The sequence below is a fragment of the Sturnus vulgaris genome, chromosome 6 (assembly GCF_052056855.1).
Source record: "Sturnus vulgaris isolate bStuVul1 chromosome 6, bStuVul1.hap1, whole genome shotgun sequence".
In the NCBI taxonomy this organism is placed as follows: Eukaryota; Metazoa; Chordata; class Aves; order Passeriformes; family Sturnidae; genus Sturnus; species Sturnus vulgaris.
The window spans coordinates 23,321,561-23,341,379 of NC_142248.1; the positions used below are offsets into that span (position 1 = coordinate 23,321,561).

At 38.7% G+C, this 19,819-nt stretch overlaps 1 protein-coding gene across 1 annotated transcript in view; it reads left to right on the top strand.

Moving 5' to 3' along the window:
- Positions 1 to 19,819, top strand: part of PRORP (protein only RNase P catalytic subunit) — a 36,833-nt gene that overhangs the window by 4,584 nt on the left and 12,430 nt on the right. Inside the window, exon 4 of the mRNA XM_014890906.2 lies at positions 9,707 to 9,814. Coding sequence (XP_014746392.2) covers positions 9,707 to 9,814 — 108 coding nt within the window. The remainder of the gene's footprint in view (positions 1 to 9,706; positions 9,815 to 19,819) is intronic.

The following is a 19,819-nucleotide window of genomic DNA, read 5'->3' on the forward strand; positions in this document are numbered from 1 at the left end:
AAGGCTCTGCAGATGTTTCTGGATGGACTGGATCAGTGGGTCAAGGCCAACTCTGTGAGGTTCAACAGGGCAAAATGTCAGGTCCTGGACTTTTGTCATGATAACCCCAGGCAGTGCTACAGGCTGGGGACAAAGTGGCTGGAAAGCTGCTCAGTGGAAAAGGACCTGGAGGTGCTGCTTGACAGCAGCTGGACATGATCCAGTGTGTGCCCAGATGGCCAAGAAGGCCAATGGCATCCTAGCCTGTATCAGAAATAGTGTGGCCAGCAGAACCAGGGCAGTGATTGCCCTCCTGTACTCAGCTCTGGTGAGGCCGCATCTGTAATCCTGCTTCCAGTTCTGGGTCCCTCACCATGAGAAAGACATTGAGGTGTTGGAGCATGTCCAGAGGACAATGGAGCTGGTCAAGGGTCTGGAGAGCAAGTCATAGGAGGAGCAACTGAGGGAGCTGGATTTGTTCAGCCTGGAGAAAAGGAGACTCATGGGAGACTTTACTGGTGTCTACAAGTACCTGAAAGGAGGCTGCAGCCAGATGGGGTTGGTCTCTTCTCCCAGGCAACTGGCAACAGGGCAAGAGGACACAACATCAATCTGTGCCAGCGGAGGTTGAAGTTGGACACGAAGGATTTCTTGACTGAAAGGGTGGTAAAACATGTAATGGGCTGCCCGGGGAGGTGGTAGAGTCTCCATCCCTGGAGGTGTTCAAGAAACGACTGGATGGGGCACTGAGTGCTATGGCGTAGTTGACAAGGTGATCAGTCACAGGTTGGACTCAATGATTTTGGAAGTTTTTATCCAACCTTAATGATTCTATGATTTCTGACATTTTGTGTGGAGATAACAGATTTGGTGGTGGTGATACGGAGCAAAGCTGAGCCCCACTAGATGGAGCCCACACCACATCTTGGGGCAGGTTTGCTTTATCTTTGAATGTTGATTGGGAGTCTGCTGCAGCTGGCACCTCAGTTCTTCACCAGCTTTGAAAGTATGGAAGAGGACACCAGGTTTATTCTTCAGGCTTTCTGCATTAAACATGTTCATCAGTTACAGAAACTTGAAACAGTCTTGGGGTGTTTGTAATAATGCAGTCTATTGTGCAGACATCTAATTTCCACACAGATTTTATTTTCAGTTCAGAATTTTTGATCTTATCTAGCTATGAATTGTACAGAAGAATAAAATTTTCCTTAAAAATGCAGCAGTAATTGTAAGTATTTAATAGGTACTAGTGTTCTATAATATCATAAAATAAAAGGCTATGTTTTTATTGAACACTGTATGGCTTGAAAATTTAAAATGTGTCAAGTAGACGGGGCTAGATTGGCAGCACCAGTTGAAGGTGGAGAGATTTAGGAAAGGAGTTCTGGGTAACAGGACCTTCACACACAATCTGAAGAGTAGTAGAAATTGTGTTCCCCCTGTGTGAGAACCTGATTGATTAAATGAATACAATCCAATGAAACAAAGATTCAATACACTATATTAAATTTTGATGTTAGTAGATTAGCTAAATTTGTAATTTTTAATTTTTAAATTTGTTAGTAGATTAGATCTGTTAGTATGTGTGATAGCTGAAATTCTATCATATATCCAGGGCCACCTACTTGTTAGTTTCAAGTTGATCTCATTCCAGTTCTGTATCAGCAGGCAGTCCCTGAATGGAGATGAGCTTGGTGTGCTTACTGTTGTTTGTACAGCTTAAAGTCTGCTTCCACAGTGAATTTTGAGCATGGATGTGGGGGTAGTGGCAAAACAGTGTCATGATGTATCACATGTTTCCAGAAATAAATTTGGGACTTTTTAGTTGCCTTTGTACTATGAAAGCAGACATATGGTGATGAACATATCCTGCCCATTTTAGGTATGTCAGACTGTATGACTTCTTCTGCAGCCAGGGGCTTCCAGAAGGGAACTAGGTGATGAGGCTGAAATAAGGATGTAAGCAAGTACATCTGAGAAGATGGGAAGGATTTCATTTTCCAGTCAGTCACTTCTTTTTGTAGTGGCTGAAATTCAAATGGGAAACTTTAGCTTTGTATTCCTTCTTTTCTCCTAACTAGTTTTCTTTAGTGCATCTATATTTCCTGCAATGAAATGGTTAATTGGGGAAACAGTTTGAGTTGTTTGGAGTTCTAAATATTTTTTTCCAGCAATGTTTCAAATTGAATATATAAAAGCATTTGGAATCCCTTTTTTTCTTCACCAAGGAATAGTCTTTTGTCTTACTTCTGCAACAGGATCATTGTTTTATTTTATTTCCATCACTTCAGAATAAATGTGAGCAGAGTAGAAAATGAGGAACAAAGACTTGGTTTGTTAAGGTTCCCCCAAAAACAGTTGGTTGTGTGGTGATTAAAAAAAAACGAAATCTCATTTGCGATTAGTTTTATGAAAGAAAATCAAACAACACAGGTTTGTACATAAGAATGGCAGTGAACACACTTTACAAATGTGTTGAAAAGATGGCTTGCATGAGCTATAAAACTGATTATCTGTGATAAGGAAATGTTACACATTAAAAGTAGACATCAATTCAGATCCTTAGGCATAGCTTCTGGAAGGTCTATTAGGATGTCATATGATGATCTAAACCAGTAAGCTGTAACCTTGCAGGCTGCCATAGAAAGGAAACAGTTATAATAGGACTGTCACCTTTCGTACCAAATTTCTACGTGATATTTTCTGTCAGATGCTTGTTTACTCTGGCTGCATTTAATTGGGAGCTATGCCATTGAGCCTGAGAGGATATAATTGGTATGCTGAGAGGCAGAATCTACTTCTGTGATGACTTTCATGTCGCAGCTGCTCCTGGGTGTTTACACAAATGCTGTAATTTCATTCCCTTTGTGGCTCCTACATACCTCTGATAAGCCTGAAAGGGCTGTTGTGCAGTGGGAAGGAAGCTCATGGGAGATGTGTATGTGCTGTCAAGAAGGCAGGAAGAGATGGGTTTGTGGTCATGTGAATTCCCACACTAGATCTGGGCTAAGCAGGGATTTTATATATTCTTCTAGAACATAAGGGGAAGACAAAGAGGAAGTGTCCCATTCATCTTGGTGTTCTTTTGCAACTGAATGAGACAGTGGTATTTCCCAGGAACCTTGAACATAAAGTTCTAACTCTTACCTTTTAGATTGATACTTTTTTTTTTTTTTCTGTAAAGCTTTGGTTGTCCTTCCAACTCCATGATTTTCCCCAAAGGCCAAAGTGACCCCAAGGGGGCTTTGAGTGTATGTCAGTCCTGTTCTGAATGTGGCACAGTATGTGCCACACACAAAAATGTGCCATTTACCCCCCTCTACCTCTGTTCCCACGGATGTCAGCTGAGTCCTGCACTGGCAGTGCCCGCTGTGCCTGCAAGCACCTTCCTGTTCCTGACATTGCCTCTGAAGGCTACAGCCACAGGAGTTCCTGACTCGGGGGTTATTTGTAAACTCAGAGGCGTGTGTAACAGAAGCCAAACAAATTGTGTGCAATCCAGAGTACATGGAGAGACCATACACAATACTGAGAAAAGCCGTCCTGTTTAGAAGGGCTTGAAGGGGATTTCCAAGCTTTGAAACTGGAGGGGAAATATTCTAACCCTTCAGGCATAGCAACAAATAGATTTAAGAGTGCTCCACCAAGGCGCCTTAAAAAAAAGAACTGGCTGGATTTCAGTTGGACAGCTGAACTTTATTTCTCACACTTAATATTCATTTCTATGTTTTTCTTTTGATACCAAGAAACATTGCTGAAAACAAAGCAACCCCCATAACATTGTATTTTATGAAACTGCTAAAAATGGAATGTTTTCACTTCTCTAAAATACACTCTGTTTGATAATAGGGGTGGTTACATTATAATTAAGTGCAGTATAATATTCTGTTAATCAGAATTTGCTCTTTCCTTGCACTTGAGGATGTTGTCATTTAATAAGAGAGGAAGCACTGCTTTTATTGCTGTACAAAGCTTAAAGTATTGTGACTTCTGGAAAAAATAGATGTTGGATATTGTAGTTTTGCATTTTTTAATTTAACTAGCGCCTCTCCACCATTTCTGGGGTGAGCAAAAACTTCATTGTTTAGAGGAAGTGACAAACGACCTTTTCTGCAGTGATTTGAATACATTTTAGTGTGTTTTTAAACTTGTCATACGCTTAGAACTGTTATAGACATTGAAATTATTTCAAAATACTCATGTGGATTACTCTCATTGTTCTTACCAAGGGACATGCTAATTTAGCTATATTTTCTTTGTTTTGAAATGTTTATTTCTGTTATCATGTTTAACATAGTATCTGTAAACACTAATAATGACTTCTTTCCCTCATTTTTGTTGTGGTTTTGAAGCTTGTAATCTGTATGTACACTGGTATGGGAGGAAACACATACATTTCTGTTCTATAAATCTATGAGTGTACTTACAGAAGCTGAAATAGTATTGTCTTACCAAAAAATACTGTTTTCATATTTATTACTTCTGCTTTCTCAAATACTTCTTGCTATGTAAAGTAGACTTTTGAAGTCTGAAGGTACACTTATTTAAAAATAAAAACCTTAATTATTTAAGGTAGCTAAACTAGGCTTTTTTTTCTTGCTTGCTTTTTCAAACAATAATTCTTGTAGTTCTCTTTTTTTACAACCAACCTCTCTTGCTTTGCTTTAATTTTCCAGGCTGAGAGTTACATTTCATAAAATGTCGTTTCATAATTTAGTCAGCATAGTCAGGGAAAAGGTGATCTCAGTAGTTTCACCTACTACCAATTTTATTCTATTTCCTGGCTGCATTTTCATGCCAGGACAGTCCTCTGTGTTGCCACCTCAGCAGGGGGAGATTGGTGCAGACTGAAAACTGTTGTATGGGCTGAGTTCATCCACTTGAGTCTTTTTCCCTGTGCTAACAGGTAGTTGAGGGAACTAAGTCAGGAATGAGCCAGGCTGAGGAAAGGGAGAAGGTGGAAACACCCTTTCTGGGGCAGCACCAGTACATACCAGTGTAAGATGGTGGTGAAATAGTGCATGAGCCATCCAGCTGGTGTGGAATACAAAAAGAAAGCAGCTCTTTGTGCTTTTGCCAAGGTATGAATGGACTTGAGCTACCCACACCCTAGTGATTAAACAATAAATTATTTTAAAACTCTTAAATTCTTTACATCAATATAAATTCCATCATGGGTTTGGTTATAGCTGGCTTTTTCTTTCAATTGATTTAGTCAATGTGTATCCATTTGTGAAGAAAAGTAGAAGGTGCAGTGAATCATTTTTAAAGGTTGAATAGCTGGCATTCCCATGTTTTCCCAGTAAGGCAATGAATGAAATCAGGTGGATTTTTTAAAATTCCCTTTTCTTTTGTTCATGATGTGAAACAGGATATCACTAGAGCCACTGTGAGCACTGTGCTGTGCATGTGGAGGGAAATCCTGCAGTGAGCTAACAGCTCTGCTGTATTGCAGTACTTCTCTGCAGAACCTGAGCCTTAAGGAGGCTCACATCAATAAGCAATACAAAATGTGTTTTTAGTTTCGTTCCTCCAGTTTGAGTCATGTTTTCGAGTCTATAAGGAAAATGGACCTTTCCTTAAAAACTTGGTGAGATGAACCCAGTCAGAACAAGTCAGAAATCAGCGTAAGGTTTGCTGTGTTTGTTTTGGTGCTCTTACCTAGATGGGATGGGGGGAAGGTAGAGAGAGAGATGTGTTTTGTTACTTGTTGGCTTATTGAAGGAATTCATCAGCAGTGCCCCTTGTCTTGTTGAACAGGATGTTTCCACGTAAATGCTCCTGTGGTATATGCCACCTATGGGGTTTATGTAGACCACTTGTTGCAGACTCTATTTGGAAGGGTAGGCCTTTGTGAATGGCTTGCTTTTTTTTTGCCTAAACTAACTTGTCTCTTGGGGTTGGTCTTGTGTAGGGCTAAGAGTAGGACTCAATGATCCTTGTGGGTCCCTACCAACTCAGCATATTCTATGATTCTGTAACCTTCATGTCATCCTTGTACTGCATTGATGGCTATCATGTCTGGGTTCTCTTGGTTAGTTGTACCCTAACTGCAGCTGTGCTCTACTTCATTTACTGCTTAGCAAGAAAGCCTTTCATTTCTTCCAACCGTTAGCTAATGGGGGAGATATCTTTAGGGAACTGTGGATGAATCATGTGTTTACTACTGTGGCTGAAGTAAGTTCTGCATAAAATCCAGATAAATCCCAATCCTTAAAAGATAAGCATTCTTTGAATTGTCTACTTTCACTCTTTGTAGTGGGTTGGTCTTGGTTGGACACTAGCTGCTCTATCACTCCTCTCAACAGGATAAGAACAGCAAGGGTGTAAAATGAGATGCAAAATCACTTGTGAATCAGGATAGAAACAGTTTATTAAAGAAAAAGCAAAGGCTGCATGCAGAAATGAAGAAAAATAAAGTATGTATTCTCTACTTCCCACTGACAGGTGATATCCAGCCACTCCCTGGGAAGTAGAGCATCAGTATGCGTAGCAGTTGCTCCAGAAAACAAAGGTCATAATAATAAACACCCTCCCCTCGCCCCCTTCTTTCTCTTGGATGTCGTTCTGTGGAGGTGTCATTTGGATGGGATATCCCTTTGGTGAGGTTGAGTCAGTTGTCTTGGTTATGTCCCCTCCCAAGATTTTGCCCACCACCAGCCTACTGATAAGGGAGAGTGTTGGAGACACAGCTGTAATGTTGTGAGAGCACTGCTCAGAAGCAGCCAGAACACAATGGTGTGTTATCCACACCTTTCTAGCTACCAGTGCATCACACAGCATTGTGGGCTGCTGTGGGGAACACTAACTCCAGCTCAGCCAGACCCAGCACACTGCTACAGTGTAAGTCTTTGGGTGTTTGTATTATGTCTGGATGAGGTAGGCTGCTTCTTATTTCCGGGCTTTGCCCTTTTCCTTCCCTGTGTCCAGACAAGATGAGAAATATGGCAGTTCAAAAACTGTCTCTCAGGGGAGGAGATCTTCTCTGTCATTCTTAATGTATTTTTTTTTCTGGAAAAGGAAAGAGCATATTCTCGTGTATTGCTGGGGAAATATGGGTGGTGAGGAGAAAATGAACTGACCCTTGGGATTTTTAGTCTGTCTGAGGCTTTTTCTTGGAGTCTTCTGTATTTGGTGACATGAATTAGCATTGGCCTTTTGTCTTCTGCACTTCGCTATTAACTCCTCATTTCCCTGTCTGAATAAGTCTCCTTGCCACCAGCAAAACTTTTCTCCGTTTTGCACAGTTTACTTAGAGAGATGCAAAACAGTTGAGCTGATCTGGGCGGCTGCAGGGAATGCTGTCTGTCAGGCATCTGTTGAGAATGGTAGGAGACACAGACAGGAGGAGAGGTGCGGAAACGTGCAGTGGCTGAAGGAATGACACTGAAATAGCTGCAGCATCTCCCCAGGTCCAGGAATAAATCCCAGAGAGCCAGGAGATGGCTTTCTGAGGAGAGCCTATCCTGGTGCCTCTCAGCAGGACCCTTCTGGAAGCCCTGCACCGTGTGCCTTTCTGGGAGAGGAGAGGGATCCAAGCAGAGTGGGCAGAGGTGAGTGCAGACCTACTGAACCCCTCTGCTGCTTCCCCTGCTCATACTGTAATATTCCCTGAACACAGTAGTCTACTCTGCCCATCAGGGAAAACCACTTTTTCAGAAAATGCTCTGTAACATGTCACTTGAAGTAAAATAACACTTGAAAAATTCTCAGCAAATTGCTTGTTTTGTATTGAACTAAGCCCATAGAGACAAGCTAACTTGTACAGTTTGCTGCTTAAAAATGTCTTGACTGTAACTATGCTACTTCAAATAATATTGCCATTTGTTAGCATTGAGAAAATAATGCTGTATTGGAGTGTTTACCACGTTTCACCTGCTTCCACTTTTTGTCTATTCCATTTTTGCTCATCTTTGTCTCAGAGCTTTTCTATCGTACCTCATTTTGGCTGCATGTGTTTTGTTTCTTTTCATCTCTCCCCCATTTCAGACAGCCATCCAGTATTGCAGTGGTGACTTGCCAGATTTTGAACCATGGGGAAGTCCATGGATGGTGTAAGCCCAAAAGTCAGGAATCCATGTTGTTTGCTTTTGCACTTGTTTCTACCTGCTATCCCTGCTGCTGCCTTTCCTAGTGACTTCATTCTGTGTCTCGATGTCTCTGTCAGATGGCAATGAGAATTTTTATTCATCTATGGAAAATACACTGAGATTAGGGCAGGGAGGTGGGGAAAATACGTCACATGTGCCAACAATTTATTTTTGTTTTAGATGATAATTTCTTTGTCCAATTTTTTATACTTTCTCAATAGTATTTATTTAAGCCGTGGAGAAATGAAAGATCACATAAAAGGTGATTGATTCCTAGGGTGCTAGGCTGAGCCCTGTGTTGTCTGTATTCTTATCGCTGTGCTTTTGACTGGTACACCTCTGTTCACCTGGAAATTATTCCTGGAATTTTAACAGCTGAGTGAGCCATCTTATCTTGCTTGGTTTGTACTCTTAGTACAAGTAACCCTTTTCTTGGTATAATTTGTCACGAACATTCTGACTAAATTTGAAGTGATCATTTTTTACTGCCTGACAGTGTTGTATTTTCTGGAAAAACAAATTCTTTCTTTCATTTATTTCTCCAAGGAAGAATTGTTATGCTCTATATGGTTTTGGGTGCTGAGGCAGTGGTTTCTACTTAGACATATTTTACCATATTGCTACATGGAAGAAGGCAAGATTGGAAGAGTACTTCTTGAATCCTTTGCAGAAGGCATGAAATATTAATTGTTTTTAGTTCCTGTGAAAGTAAATTTATAGCCTGGACTGTGAAAGTTCTGTCAGTGATAAATAAATCTTACTTGTTGCTAGAAAGGTAATTTATGCAACTAGGTCACTGCCCATCAGGATAATGCAGAGTTCTTGTTCTTATTGAAAACAGACAGAAGCAAAAATAGAAATCTTACTCAAGTGTCTGCAAAAAAATTATTGAATCTTTCCTCAAAATTCAAGAGAGAAATTCCTGAAGATTTTATTATAGCTTTGTAGTCTGTTCTTCTCTTATGGACTCTCAAACCTAAAGCAGTTGTGGTTTCCTTATGAGGGAAAAACTGAATATTTTGCTCGACCAGTGCATTACATTTCTGACTTAGTAAGAAAGTTATGGTTTTAGCCTTAAAACCACGTGTTTCTCACAAATTGAGTACTATCTTTCTAAGTGGATGGTTATTTGAATATTGACTGACATTCAGAGATTTCATAGTTCTTCCAGAGAACCCAAGTATGATTGTTATTTTACCCTTGGATATACTAACAGCTAGTAGTAGTGAAACTGTCTACTGGATTGTAAAGTTACTTTGTTCAGCATCTGCTGTGTGACAATGACTATAGCATGTATCTTTATAGAAGTGTACAGTTCACATTGTAATTTTGAAAATCTGGATAACTGTGAAGTTTTGAAGTTTTCAGTTGTAAAGTAATTTTTGGTTGTAATGGTTTAATTGGACATATCCAATGTAAGACTTACGGCTTAAAAGATGGGGTAGGGTTTTTTTGGTGTGGTTGTTTTAGGAAATAGGCAGGTAATGATGTGAAGTGTAGCCAACAAAGGAAAAGTGAGACATTTGGGCTTTGTTTCCTTTTTAAATAAAAATTGAATGGAATTTCTTTCTATTAAACTCAACGTATCATTCCCCTGTGTTTGTTTGTTTGTTTATTTATTTATTTATTTATTTCAGGAATTTGAGGCCTTTCAAACATTTGTGGAAAGTCGACTTCCGTTTGATATTGTTATTGATGGACTCAATGTTTCCCACATAAAATCCAGAAAGATGCAGTGTGAAAATGTAAGTGCTGGTTAAATATTCATTAAGTATTTTGTGTATACTGATTGTAAAACAGTGAGTGCTTCATTATTAGTTATCCTCTAGAGAAAAGGAGCAAATACTTTGTAGCACATTACAATGAAATTCAAAGAGTTATCTAGGTTTCACAAATTAAAAAGTATTAGTGGGAAGATGGTTCTTCTTACATATTTGCCTATATTAGCTGTAAAATGTCATACATTTCCTCATGCATTCAATGTTTATAGTTACAGCTAAGGTATCAATAATAACATTATTACACAAACCCTGTGTGATTGTGTAAGTTTTCATAGTAATAGGGACTTGGGGGAACAGAGTAAATCTGCTGTGTAGAAAATGTAGTCAATATAGTTATGCTGATAATAGTTGTCATTAAAATAACCCGTTACTTAGTTCAAATCACATCCTGTACACATTTCAACATTATTTCACATCATATTTTGCTTTGAGACTTTGAGTCCTGTTTGACAAGGGCAGCTCAAACTGGCTTCAGTTCTTTCCACTTGATTTGTGGAAGAAAAATCCTCCTCCTTTGTCAATACCTATGTTTGAGAATTCTTGATTCTGCCTTGTAGCATTTCACTAAGAATTGGCTTAAGGTTATTTGGATTTTTTGGTCAATCAAATTTACTTTAAATTAGGGGTAGCAAAGTAGCTGGTCACACATATTCCAAAGCCAGAATTTAAATTTTCATGCTCTCAAAATTAAAATGAATTTATAAATGAGGTTGATAATAAAATAGGAAATTCACTTTTAGTAATTACAAGAAATAAGAATTACTTTAAAGCTATTGTTAGGAAGTCGTGTATTATATATGTAGATAAAAGGGAGCTAGGGAGGTTAGATAAACTTGCTGAAAGATATTTCAGAGTGGCAGTGTAGTTTCATGAGATATTGTCTCACTAAGAGTATACTTTACTTACTATAGAAATAGAAAAAGAAGTCCACAAGTTGTTTGAGTGGGATCAGGGAAGAATTTTTGATTATCTGAGAAGAATTTCAGGCAGAACATAGTGGCACAATGTTTTAACATCTAAAAAAACAGATCTATGCTGCCAAAGTTGAGGAAGGGAAAGGAATGTCCTTCCTCAGTGCATGCCTTTCCCAGTTTGGGAACTCTAAACAGGATTGTGAATGTTTTGTAGAATCTGGAGGCAATTGAGCAAAGAGCCAACCTGGTTTTAACTCTTGATTTCTGATCAGAAATATTACTAGGAGGTATTAGCATGCTGAACAGCATAAATTGTCTTTGAGTTTCTCCTTAGCTTGGGCTGTAGTGGAAAGACTTTGGGATCCATGATGCCAAAGAGCTCCAGAAGGACTATGTGGAGGTATCAGCTTTCATTTACGTTGTTTCATATAGGTACGGGTCAAATTTCTCTTGAGTCCCAGCTGTTCAATGATTAGAAGTATTTTGGGAAGACCTGCCTTTCCTTCCTATACAACAGAACAGTAACTTGGGCTCACCCCAACTTATCTCCAGAAGAAGGTTCTCTTAGCAAAAATTTACTTGTCCTATGAGTTAGGTTGCTGTGAATGATTATTACATTTTGTCATGCACAAAAAATTTTAATCATTGGGGTTTCTAACAGTCTTTTTCTGGTCCTGTTTTCTGGATCCTGTTTTTGGGAGTTTGGAGTCATTACATGAGGGATTGGTGGTGCCTATTATTTCTGCCATAGACCTGTAGATACTCACTGGCTGAATAGTACCTGTTTTGGCATGGGAAGTGTGTATTTGCACTCCAAACAACAAAATAGCTCCTTCACTTCCCAAAAGAAATAGTCTTCCAGACATATGGACGGTTAAAGACTTTTCCCTGCATTGATCCTCTCAATTAACTGACATACTTTTAATTTTTTTAAAATGTAGATGTCATTGTACACAATTACAGTATTAACTATTGAGTTTATAGTTTTTTCCAAGTGGAAACAGTTTAAATGAGAGATCATGTTGGATGCTAGCAGATCCTGTTTTATTTCTTCATGACACTGAACTTCTGTGTTGTAAAATGTCAAAAAAGGACTATGTCTTTGTTCTTTCTTTGGGTACTTCGGACAAGAAGCATGTATTCTTGTTTTCTGACTCTTTTTCAGGACTGCTAAAAACAGAAAGAAACTCACAAAGCAGAGCAATCCTTTCTTCTGTTTCCAAACTTTTTTCAGATGAGGGAAGGGAAGGCCACAGTAATCTGTACATGTGTTGTTTTTCTGGTTAAGGGTGTTGCTGCCAAGTAGTTCCCCATCTGTGAATGCTGACCTCCCTGAATGCTGTAGTCTGTCCTTTGAGGGCTGACTGTGCCACAAAACATCCTTTTCTGGAGGCTCCTATCCTCAGGACGGCCAAATGGAAAATGTGGAGTGGCACATATGGGGCATTTACAGCCTGCCTTATTAAGTTCTTCAGTCTACGTAGGAAAACACAGTGCTGAGCTAAGAAGATGGAGAGGAGAAATAGTGTGAAAGAAGTGGGATGCAGAGTACAAAGGATGGAAAAAGCCAAGAGTGAAGGCTACTGAGGTCAAGCTGGCTGGCTAGGGTAGCATGACAGTCCTATTTTGAAGAAGAAAGATATGCTGTGACTTCTGCTCAGCAAGAGAGATAGTAAATGAGTTTCTGAGGACCTGTGTGAAGCCTGTCAAAAAGCTAAATTATTTTGAGTCTCCAGGTATGAGTCAGTCCGTGTTCTTTTCAAGTGTGGATTACTGCATCTGTTAGACCCAGTAAGGATATTGTTTTATATATTATTGATATTATTTATATATTGTTTTCTGTTTCTGAGTATGTAGTTAGTATGCAGTGTGGTTGAAAGAGAAAAGGAGATTGTTGCTGTGTTTCTCTCTTAACACACTCTTAAGTGTTACTATTTGCAAATTATTAGTTTCTTTGGAACCTGTCCCTTATGTGATTTAGAGAGAATGGCAAAATAAAGGGTGTTGTTAAACATAATAGAAGGCCCAAGATTTATGTGACAAAAACATGGTAATTTAAATGCATTCTGGTCTTAATTTAAATTTAACAAAAAGTACTGTTTAGCTTCATGATTTAGATTCCAGAACTGCAGCTGTTCTGAAGACCAAGCTGTTCTGCAGCTGAAGACCAAGACTAGCTAACTCTTATGTCTTAGTCCTATGATTAAAATAAGAAAACATTGATGAAATATTCCTCCCTGTTTCAAACAGCCTAACATTTGTAATTCCATTTGGCATGCCTTAGGCATCTTGGGGAGGGGATGGGTTGTGTGGCAAGGCACAGGTACCTTCAGGGGTGAGAGAAGACAGAAAATAAGCAGAAGTTGAAGAAAAAGCTTTTATTTATTTAATTCCCAAAGTGTTCTGACATTCCAGGAAGCTAGATCTGTGATTTCCTAGGCAACTTCAGTCCTCATAGCCAGCACTTAGCAAATCATCATGAATATTATTGACTTGACAGATTTACTGGAACATCCTGTGGCAGATTTTCTGGTTTATTACACTCTTAATTTGTAAATATAATCCCTAATCACCCGTATTTTCCAGGTGGGTTTTATTCTGGGTCTGTTTCCTGGTAGAAATTATGACCTGGCTGCATGAATTACTCAATTCCTTAAAAAAAAAATTTAAAAGGAGGCAGCATGAAGATGGAAACAGATTTTTTGAGGGCTGGGGAGTGGTGAGACCATTTGATTTGAAGGCACTGCACACAGTGACTGTAAAACTGCAACACTGGAACAGCACCTCCTTTCAACATTTTGCTTCCTTACTGTTTGTAGCGTTTTAAATTAGACATTAACGTTGACTCATTATTAAGAGATATTAGAGAATGAAAATTATTTTTGCTATATTATTCTGACAATAGAAAAAAATTCCAAGCCTCCCTAAAGTCTAAAATCATTCAGCCTTGTCATCTGCTGCTGTTTAAGGCTGTACCTGATGTGTTTTGCCTGACTGAGTCAGTCACTGTACTGCAAACATGTGGGTTGTAAACAGAGATGTCCTTGCAGTTTAACTAAGCAAAGTCGATTCAGACTGAATCATGACGTGTAGTTAATCCTTTCCTCCAGATGTATCTAATTACATAAATCCTTCCCCAACACAATCACATTTGGTACTCTCTGTAGTGCTCTCACCTTTCATCTTGTAAAGGTCAAGAGAGGGAATTTCCACACACAAATTGTCCATTTCTCCTACTAAACAGTTACATAGTTCTTAGATGCATGTTTTCCTGTTTATGACAACTTTCTGCAGAAGTATTCCTTGGAAATGAGAGGGAATCCCCTCTCATATCCAGTGCAAGCAGGATATCTAGGCTCTAGATCATTGTTAGGTTGCGTAAGAGGAGTGAAGGCACTTTGTTCTGCTTCAGCTGCTCCTGAACTGTGGAGGACCAGGGTGGGAGATGAGAGAGGGATGAGAGATCATGATCTTCAAGAGCAGTTTGAAGAGTATTTTGCCATTTTTAATTTACAATGAGTTTGATATGTTGTAAATTAAGTTTGCAGCCAGGTCCTTTTTTTTTAGCTGTACCCATCTGGTGTTAGAAGTAACTGAACATGTATTTCAAATGTGTGTTGGATCAAAGCTAACTCATGATTCCCTTCTTCAAACAGTTTGGCAGCTGGGGTCAGCTCTGCCCTAACTTTACCCTCTCTAATCTCTGTATTAAACTCAGACATCTAAATGATTGGTAAAATGGTTCCAGACTGAGTTACTCAAGGCTGACAATGCACAAAGGAATAGTTTTTACTCTTGGCAGATAATTCAAAGTTGTTCCTCCTACACTTAATCAGAACTTCTATAAATGGACTACATGAGTTTGTGCAATTCCCATATAAATTGCAGTAGGCCTGTAGAATAGCTGAGGAAGCCAGATCCTTGCTGTTCCATCCCTTCCCATCTCTGGTTTGAAACAGCAATCAGCTCCTGCCAGGAAAGCCACCAGACCTGCCCTCCTGCACCTGTCACAGGCTGTCACAAAAAGCCAGGCTGTGACTGCTGTAGCTGGGAGTGCCCTGTGGCAGGTGCAGGGGACATCTCATATTTTGCATCTGTTTGTTGTCTCTTGTAGGGAAAGAGCAGCAGGCTTTTTGCGTGGAGATTGCTCTCTGAATTGGGGAAGGGACTAAATGAGTTTTGCAATAATAATAGTTGTGCTTAAATATATTATTGCATTCTCTTTTTCTGTATGTTAAAGATCTAAAATTATATTTAACAGGAGGATTCAAGGTTTAAAACTAACATTATAATTTTAGTTATTCTAGTGGTTCTGTAGTGGTTATTCCTGGACTCTTGGCTAAGTTAGCAGTAGAGAAAAGAGTGGGTAGAGAGAGGTTGCAGTCTTGAAAGGAAAGCTGATAGTAAAAAAATAGTTTCATCAAGGTAAGGGAGAAAAACAGGACATAGGATAATAGTCTACAGGAAAACGGTGAATGGTCCTGTTAAATTTTTGAAAAAAAACAAGTTTGGCCACAGAATTAAAGAACCTTGATGAATTAAACTTTGTGAATTCAGCTCAGAACCACAGCTTTGGTATGTACTTTATTTAATTTGCAAGGTTTATTTTCCAAAAATAAAGACAATTATCAAGACAAAAAACCCTAACTCTTCATATGAAGGCAAAATTTTAAAAAAAGAAGAAAAAAAGGAAAACAGGGCATCTATGGCTCACTGTTCTCTTGGCTTAATAGCCCAAATCAATTTTGAAACAAAATTTTGCTTCTTTGAAATCTCTACTTAATGCCTATAAATCCTCTATAATGAAACAACAAAAAACATATTGGAGCTTGTAGTGTTTGAGAAAAATAGTGAATACAACTTTCTCTCCTGAGTTTCAGTTACTAAACCATTTTTGAGGCCATGAAACACACAAAAAAATTAGCTCCTGTGCATACAGATACAGTTGACAATACACGTACTAGTACTTCATGTGATAATCTTTACATGTCTTCAAGTCAGTCTTAGCCATGCAACATGCATAAAAGATCATCTGTACAGTTATTGAGACAGTGATACTTTGTACAAAATATTAGCTCTACTCTATGAGCTGTCCTAAAAAACAAGCAGTTATTAATAAATTTGACCCCAAAAAACTCATCCATGGAAAGAATTTTTTTCTTCTCTGACTGCTTTGGCAGCATCTGTGATTTGTTCAAGTACTTTACTGTCTGTAAATGAAGCAGAATGAAGTAGATCCATGAGTCATTCTCTGTTTGGAATCAATACATCCAACAGAGGTCTTATTTGTCATACTGTGACAGTTCATCAATTCTGCCTCCGACCACCTCTTGTCTTAACACTCAACAAGGCAGCCAGACATGTTTGTTCATTTGCTCTCAGCCTTTTCCATCTCTCTTTTTCCCTTTCTTCTGGTGGTTCAAGTTTGCATTTCCATGATAACAAAACATTTGGCTTGTTGCTCAAGATTGGAGAGATTTTTATCTTTGCAACATGTGTTTCATTCTTTAGACCTGTATTTTCATTTCCTGTAAGTATTGCACAAATAGTAAAGATGAAGATTTTTGATGTTTTCATTGAAAATCACCTTCACCATGTGTGTAACATGATCTTAGAAAAGAAAGCTCAAGCAGTAAGGGGTGCTCTTGAAACTTCACCTATTTTTAGAGATTCATGACTGAAATATTCAGCATTGCATCTGTATCTTATCAGTTAATTTCTGGAGGTTCCATGGATATCACAGCAGAAAAACTCAGTTCTTCTCTAAAAACACTTCTCAGAGATCAATACCAATCTGCTGAAATCTTCCCCCTCTCCTTCTGTATTGGGGCCATCCTAAAATAGCATAGCTCAAGCTCAAGAATTTTGGTCACGAGATGCAGAAAAACAAGGCTGTTAAACGTCTCAGGAGAGCTGAAGGAGATAGACTCAGTTGCCAGTGAAACCTAAGGGAAGGCCTGGCCTGCAAGTTCTCCTCTCTCTGCAGCTGTTGTGAAACCTGGCAGTTCCTGATTGTGGCTAAGAGAGAAATAAAAGGACATTTAATGTGTGCAGATATCTATATCTGTACACTGTAAGTGGAGGTGTATTGGGCGTCGGTGTGTCAGAGGTTCTAGAAGTACTCCTACAACTGGTTGGCATGGATGCTTCCACCAAGGAAACACCCGTGTTGCCTACAACGTTGAGCCACCAAGTGTGGCTCTTGCCATAACAGTATGCTCCAATGTCCCTCTCTGCTTCTGCAACACTGCAGGAGACAGGAGAGTAGGAGGTAGACGAGACATCTTAAGAAGGGAAGCGCAGAGTCAGACTGGCTCCTTATGAATACAGGGGAAACTTTCTCAAAACTCTAAAATTCCCAACATTGTGAAATGGGGAAGGGGAAGCTGACATAAATGCCTCCTCAGTCAGCTGATAGCAATTATTTTTCCTTTCAGAAGTTTCCACTCTAGCTTTGCATTTCCTGGTGAGAATAGAGCAGCAGAAATCCGTCAAGGTAAAGAAATCTGACTATCAGGCAATTTGACAGGTTCTGCCTGTTACTTTCTCTAAGAGTCAGATTCTTACCCAAAATACTGTTTCCCATTAGAGGTGACATTCTGTATCAAACACTTCTTAATGCAAACCTTACCTTTTGCAGTATTGATTTTGTACATCGGATACAGGTATGAAAGGGAAGAGGCAATCCCTATTCTACTTTTTACTTATTTTAAGGGTACATTTGTGCAGTTCTTCCATATAAGGGAGGGGAAATGAGGCAAGGCAAAAAACCCAAGAGTCGAAATAAAATAGTCTCCATGCTAATTCAGACTTATGCCTTTATCTGGGATGTTAATCTAAATTAGATCAAATTAGATTAAACTAATATGTTTACTTGTGTTAATATAAAGAGGAGATCTCATTCAGGTATCTGTCACTTCTGTGAGGACTGCTACCAGAACTGTGCCATTAAGCTGGTATTGTACATGCTGAGACTTGTAAACAATTTTGTTGCTTGGTATCATGTGGGGAACAGGAGTGATGTAGTAAGAACTCCAGTACCAAGGCCATAATAAGATAACTATGCCTGCCTTTGCAGCTGCTGTTCTTCAAGTTTTCAGGAAAGTAACTGTTATACAATAGAAATCTTCACTCCCATCCTCCAAGAAAAATGCTTAAATCAAGATCTTAAAAATTAGTACTTGCAAACCTTTAGATGAAGAAACAGCCTTATAAAACATAATTTGTGTTGGTGTTCTTGTTTTTCTGTACATCCCCTTAAAACAAACATTCAAATCTTATATTCTGTAATTATTATTTCCTTAATATGATCCCCCAAAATTGTATTTTAAAATCACCTTGAATGTTTTATCTTTGACATTGTAACTATTTGCCCCATATCATTGTTAGGAAACCTTTTTCTTAATGAGAAATTCTCTATTTGAAGTATTCTACATATTTCCTACTAATCTTTTCATGTATCTACTGATTTTTCCTTTCCACCCAGAGATACAAGGTTGTGATGCTGTTTCTTCCTGATTTATTATTCACTGGTCAGTTCTTTAATGATCTGAATAGTTCTTTTCACAGTTCTAGCTGGAAACATGCATTGAATTATAGCGAGTCAGAAGCTAAAGAGGTTGTCAAAATTACGTAAACATTAGGTGCTCTATTTTCCAACCAGTTTAATGAATATTAATTCCTTCTTCTAATTTTTCTGAATAGGTTCTACCACTTCAAGCTGCTGTATTGTCCTATCCTTGCACAATGCTTCTTGTAGTGACTGTTCAAACTGGACCTGTGTTTCTGTCGTATTGTTGGCACCAACTTACCTCTTAGATAAATCAAAACGTGTTAGTGATGCTTATGTCTATCCTTACTGTCTAGCATTTATCCATTTACCTATGCTTGACAAAAAGAAAGCAGTGAGTTGGCAGTAATATCTCTTCTGCCTCTAATATTTTGAATTTTTGAGTCTTGAGCTTTTAAGGAGTCAGGTTGACACGACTGAGCAAGCTGGGTACAGTGTGTGCCATAAGCTCTCTAACAGCAGCTAAAAGCCAGTTCAGTTTCACAGGTTCTGATGTGGTTGTTATTTAGAAGTTGTTCCTTGGTATATATGGTTACATGGTATACCAGTGTGGGAAGATCAACTTTGCTGATGCCTTCTCTCCTTGTTTATTTCCTAATTGTGTGATACTTTGGTAAACTAGGTAGTGCTTACACTATACACCGAAAAAAAAAAGTAGAAGTATGATGCAGGTATTTGTTAGAGCTGTGGTTCTCTGGAGTTTGAGCTTCTACATTCAATGCAAGCTTAAGAAAAGTACAGTGGAATACCTATTTCTTGAATACTACCTATACTACTGATGGATTGATTGATTGATTGATTGATTGGCGTTTTCTTCCACCCTAAGGTGCCACATTTGAGTAAATAAAATGAAGTAGTAGTAAGAGGGTTGCAAGTAATCATAGAGCAGAACCAGACAGTCTTAATGATGTTGATTTGATGTTGATTTTCCGTGCTGCTTATGAGGAGTAGTTATCCTAGGCTGGTCTAATGTTAATGTCACTATGCTGCTTTCATCATCAGAAGTCATGTACACGATGTCCCTGTAAAACATTGATCTGGGCTGTTTAAATCTGTTTATGTGGAATGGCTATAAGTCTCAATAGTGAGAGGAAGTGTCTTAAAGAATTGGATGGTTTTGACATTTTCACTTCTAGTTTATATATATGTATCTGCATATCATGCCTTAAAGAGTGAAATCTCTTAACTCTCCATTGAATGGGCATTCCCAAATGGGCTTTTAGAAATTTGAATGCTATAGGTTAGGGATTTCTTTTTTGTCATCTCACCCTCTCTCATTTCCACAAGCCTATTTAGTCCATCAGCCTAGTTAACATAACCAGTCATAAGACACAATTTTAACCATTTGCTATCTGATAAATTTGGTAAACAAAATACTTCTGAAATTACAGTTCTGTCTTGAACTTGAGCACTGATGCTCAGTCCTGGATTCTCCAGATTTTTTAGCTAGGTATCTGCATCTTTTCCATGGAAATGGACAAAAGA